At 37.5% G+C, this 5,778-nt stretch overlaps 1 protein-coding gene across 1 annotated transcript; it reads left to right on the top strand.

The window, feature by feature from the left end:
- The first annotated feature begins 2,255 nt into the window (after positions 1 to 2,255).
- LOC138073143 (olfactory receptor 4F15) lies at positions 2,256 to 3,203 on the top strand. Its single transcript, XM_068964652.1, has one exon. The coding sequence runs from the start codon at positions 2,265 to 2,267 to the stop codon at positions 3,201 to 3,203; it is 939 nt and encodes a 312-aa protein (XP_068820753.1). The 5' UTR covers positions 2,256 to 2,264.
- Positions 3,204 to 5,778: the final 2,575 nt, after the last annotated feature.

Genomic DNA, 5,778 nt, shown 5'->3' with positions numbered 1-5,778 from the left:
AGTATTTTATTTCTGTCACTCTTTAACCATTCCAAATGTGTTTTAAAAAAGAAATGTGACTGTCTTTATGTGGCAAAGTTATCTTTGAGGATATGATGAATGTGCATCATTTATAAGATGAAATGTTTTTTCCACTTTGAGATATATCGAAGGCCTTTATTGACTATTTTAAATCAAGAATTGATGTCCTATATTAGAAGTTTGGAACCAACCTGTTCATTCCCTACTCTCAGTTTGTCCCTCTTGACCCTTTTCCCCTTTTGTAATCATAAAAGTTTGTTTTCTGTGTCTTTGAGTCTGTTTCTGTTTTGTAAATCAGTCCATTTGTATCATTTCTTAGATTCCATATGTAAGTGATGTCATATATTTCTCTTTCTCTGTATGACCTACTTCACTTAGGACAATAATCTCCAGCTTCATCCATGTTGTGGGAAATGGCCTTATATTTCATTCTTTTTTATGACCGTTATTTCACTGTTCATATGTACCACATCTCCATGTCTTCTTGGTCCATTCATCTGTCGATGGACTTTTAGGTTTCTCCATGTCTTGGCTATTGTGACCAGTGCTAAAATGAACATTGGAATGCATGTATCTTTTCAAGTTAGAGTTTTCTTTGGATATATGCCCATGAGTGGAATTACTGGATCATATGGTAACTCTATTCGTTTTTAAGGAAACTTCATACCATTCTCCATAGTGTCTGCACCAATTACATTGTCACCAACAGTGAAGAACTGTTCCCTTTTATCCACACTTTTTCTAGCATTTATCATTTGTAGACTTTGATGATGGCCATTTTTGATATGCTTTCTTGATTCAACAAGTGTGAAGAACTCATAAAGTACCTGGTTGTGTTAGTCATTATTGGTGATTGTGATGGCATTGAGGACTACTCAAATGAACCAGACATTCTTCCTGTACACAAGGACTATGTTTTGATAAAGAGATGAAAATTTATACAATCATGAGACAGTGAAATAAATGCTAAATAAATGCTAACAGTGCAGAGGGAGTATAGAGACTTGGGCAATTTGGAAGATTTCACAAGTAAGGGAGCATTTGAGCTGGGATATTTATAATGAGATTTTGTGACTTGAAGAATAAAATGAAATTTTGAAAAAGAAAGAAAGATGCCTAAGTCCTTCTGATCAAGCCTTCCCTCCGAAAAAGGGAAAGTTCTGAAGGTTCATCATGGCTCAGATGGTAAAGTGTTCACCGGCAATGCAGGAAACCTGAGTTCAGTCCCTGGGTTGGGGAGATCCCCTGGAGGAGGGCGTGACAACCCACTCCAGTATTCTTGTCTGGAGAATCCCCATGGACAGAGAAGCCTGGTGGGCTACAGTCCATGAATCACAAAGAGTTGGACACAACTGAGCAACTAAGTCCACATTGCTCTAATTGAGCCACATGATTGACAGAACAGAGACTAAGAAAGCTATATGCTGTACATGAGGAGCTGTTAGGTGGCTCGTAAGAATTGGGCTTCCCTTGTGGCTCAGCTGGTAAAGAATCTGTCTGCAATGCAGGAGACCTGGGTTCAATACCTGGGTTGGGAAGATCCCCTGGAGAAGGGAAAGACTACCCACACCAGTGTTATGGCCTAGAGAATTCCATGGACTGTATAGAGTCAGACATTACTGAGTGACTTTCACTTTCACTTTCTTATGAATGGCTGAAATAATATTCATTCATTAGAAATCATGATCAAAAGAGTTTGAAGATGACTTATATGTTATTGAAGTAAAACACACCAGGCAACAGGAAATAGGAAATAGCCGAGTAATCCTGGGAGAAAGCAAAAGGGAAAGAGGTCCAGAGGAAGAATAATTTAGTAGTAGTAGTTTTGAAATTGATAATGCCATATGGGAACCATAGTATTCCTCTAAGCAGGAGTCAGAGGTTAAAGCATCTGCCCTCAATGCAGGAGACCTGGGTTCGATCCCTGGGTTGGGAAGATACCCTGGAGAAGGATATGGCAATCCACTCCAGTATTCTTGCCTGGAGAATCCTGTGGATGGAGGAGCTTGGTGGGCTACAGTCCATGGGGTTGCAAAGAGTCAGACACGACTGAGCAACTTCATTTTCAAGCAGGAGTCAGGTGTACATGTAGTAAAGACTGATTATGTGAGATATTAACATGATAATTTTCTCTCCACAGACTGGAGGCTTTCTTTCTCAAATACCACTATTGTCTAGGTAATGCTTGTTCATTTTCCTTCTTCCTTTAGGTAAAGTGAAAAGTGATCCTGGTGTCTGAGGCAATGGGTGTAATGAATCAATCCATAGTATCAGAGTTCGTATTCCTGGGATTCACCACTTCATGGGAGATCCAGCTCCTCCTTTTCGTCTTTGCCTTTTTGTTCTACTCTGCAAGCATGATGGGAAACCTTGTCGTTGTGTTCACTGTAGCCTTGGATTCTCATCTGCACTCCCCCATGTATTTCCTCTTGGCTAACCTTTCAGTCATTGACATGGTATTTTGCTCAATCATAGTCCCTAAAATGATTTGTGATATTTTCAAGAAGCATAAATCCATCTCCTTTTGTGGATGTATTACCCAGATCTTCTTTAGCCATGCTGCTGGTGGCACTGAGATGGTGCTGCTCATCACCATGGCTTTTGACAGATATGTGGCCATATGTAAGCCTCTCCAATACCTGACCATCATGAGTCCAAGAATGTATCTACAGTTTTTAGCCACTTCCTGGACCATTGGCCTTATACATTCATTGGTTCAGTTGGTTTTTGTAGTGGATTTACCTTTTTGTGGTCCTAATGTGTTAGATAGTTTTTACTGTGACCTTCCTCGGCTCCTCAGACTTGCCTGCACAAACACCCAAGAACTGGAGTTCATGGTAACTGTCAATAGTGGGCTCATTTCTGTGGGCTCCTTTGTCTTGCTGGTCATTTCCTACATCTTCATTCTGTTTACTGTTTGGAAACATGCTTCTCGTGGGTTATCCAAGGCCCTTTCCACTTTGTCAGCTCATATTACTGTGGTGGTTTTGTTCTTTGGGCCACTAATGTTTTTCTACACCTGGCCTTCTCCCACATCACACTTAGATAAATATCTTGCTATTTTTGATGCATTTATCACTCCTTTTCTGAATCCAGTCATCTATACTTTCAGGAACAAGGAGATGAATGTGGCAATGAGGAGACTGTGCAGTCGTTTTGTGCATTATAAAAATATTTCCTGATTGAATTACTGTAAAGATATGGAACTATAGATTCTCTCTCATGCTGGTTTCAGAAAAGACATTATGCAATTTCAGAGAAATATTCAAAACCTAGGCAGTGTTGTATGCTTAGAAATATCTTGTTTAATAAATTGTGATATCTATTTCACCATTAAATTACAAATCATGTCATTCTTTGATACTCTGTACATTGAAGTGTTAAAAAGCAAATCATATGTCATTTGTAATCTACCTGGTCTTAAAAGAGTACCATGTAAATGAGCAAATAATGATATTTGATCTTCCTTTTATTGACCAATTATTATATTGATAGACAAACTGGGCATTTTTATTTTCTTTCATCTACTTACTACCAATCTTGATTTTAATTATCTTTGTTCCTACTCCACTTCTTATTTCCCCAGTTTTTTACATATTTTTGCATCTTTATCAAGTTTGTCTATCTGGGAGTCTGGAAAATTATTAATCCTATGTTGAAATTATAGGATTTAAAGCTAGGATAGATTACCAACAGTGTTAATTCTCATTCCCACAGTTGCACATGCTAAACCCAAGAACTGAAAGCTAGAAGTCACCAGAGAGAGACAGGTACCAGAAACCGTGCCTCCAGTTGCCAGGTCACTGACCTTTCACTTTCTTCATATATATATATATAACTTAATTTTACTCTACAATACTGTATTGGTTTTGCCATACATTGACATGAATCTGCCACGGATGTACACGTGTTCCCAATCCTGAACCCCCCTCCCACCTCCCTCCCCATACCATCTCTCTGGATCATCCCAGTGCACCAGCCCCAAGCATGCTGTATCCTGCATCAAACCTAGACTGGGAATCGTTTCTTACATGATATTATACATGTTTCAGTGCCATTCTCCCAAATCATCTCACCCTCTCCCTCTCCCACAGAGTCCAAAAGACTGTTCTATATATCTGTGTCTCTTTTGCTGTCTCACATACAGGGTTATCATTACCATCTTTCTAAATTCCATATATATGCGTTAGTATACTGTATTGGTGTTTTTCTTTCTGGCTTACTTCACTCTGTATAATCGGCTCCAGTTTCATCCATCTCATTAGAACTGATTCAAATGTACTCTTTTTAATGGTTGAGTAATACTCCATTGTGTATATGTACCATAGCTTTCACTTTCAAACCAACTTTGTATTTGATTTTCTGTTCACATTCAATCTTTCATCTTTCTCCTGTAGTCCTGTTTGAAGGGAGAGCTTTACATCTCTCATTTGTACCTCTTTTCCCTACAAAATTGTCGTTAGTACTTCTTTACCAGTTGTAAAACTTTTCCTTGTTTCTACTATTACCATAACAAAGATAGATCCTACCAGAGTCAAATTTTAAACCATAGCTTTAATTATGAAAAACATTTAAAAGTCATTATCAAACAGCATTCTTTTGTCTTCACTGGTGTTCAGAAAGATCTTTGATTAAATTCTGTTTTGTAGGCTTGAAATCCCCCCCCCAAATACTTAACAGTTAATATTGCTCTCTCTACTGTTGGAAATAAATGTGATTGGTAAAGTGTGTACTCTGGTTAAGTAAGTCACACTAAGTTCACTGTGTCTCTCCCAGAAAGATAAATATTTCAGCAAATAGAAAAAGAAATATTTATAAAAATCTGTGTGGTTTCTCTTTTACAAGAGATTGTGCAGTTTGTTATTTAATATGACTGCTAAAGAATAGAAAGAAATCTATTAATTGAAGTTTATTTCATGATGCAATGGAGTTGATTTGTCATTTGTGTCCTGGGGGAGGTAATAACTGATGCCACTCATATAGTGCTTTTTACAATTTCAGCATTGTTCATAAGTCTTATGGAGTGGATATTCTCATTATTTCACTGAAGAAGTGTCTGAGAAACAAATAGGTTCAATATCCTCAAGGTCTATTAAGCAATAAGCCTGGACACAAAGTCTTGCAAAAATTGTTTTTTAATTTTCCTTGGGTCATAGTTGATTTACAATGTTGTGTTAGTTTCAGGTGTACAGCAAAGTGAATCTGTTGTACATATAAATATGCTCAGCTTTTTTCTGATTCTTTCCCCCCATAGACCATTACAGAGAAATGTAGTACATTAAGTAGAGTTCCCTGTGCTACACAGTAGGTTCTTATTAGTTACCTCAATTATATATGACAGTTTGTATCTGCTAATCTCAAACTCCTAATTTATCGCTCCTAACCCTTTCCTCCTTTGTTAACTATAAACTTGTTTTCTATGTCTATTTCTGTTTTGTAGATAAGTTCATTTGTATCATTTTTTAGAGTCCACATATAAGCAATATTATATAATATTTGTCTTTCCCTGTCTGACTTACTTTACTCAGTATGACAATCTCTAGGTCCACAAATGTTGCTGCAAATGATATTCATTATTTCACTCTTTTTATGGCAAAGTAATAGTCCATTGTGTGTGTGTGTATATATTCTTTGCCAACAAAGGTCTGTCTAGTCAAGGCTGTGGTTTTTCCAGTGATCATGTATGCATGTGAGAGTTGGACTGTGAAGAAAGCTGAGCACCGAAGAATTGATGCTTTTGAACTGTGGTGTTGGAGA

Source organism: Capricornis sumatraensis, chromosome 2, assembly GCF_032405125.1.
Source record: "Capricornis sumatraensis isolate serow.1 chromosome 2, serow.2, whole genome shotgun sequence".
NCBI lineage: Eukaryota > Metazoa > Chordata > Mammalia > Artiodactyla > Bovidae > Capricornis > Capricornis sumatraensis.
Note: the sequence above shows the minus strand (reverse complement) of the source record. Positions and strands in the feature narration are given on the sequence as shown.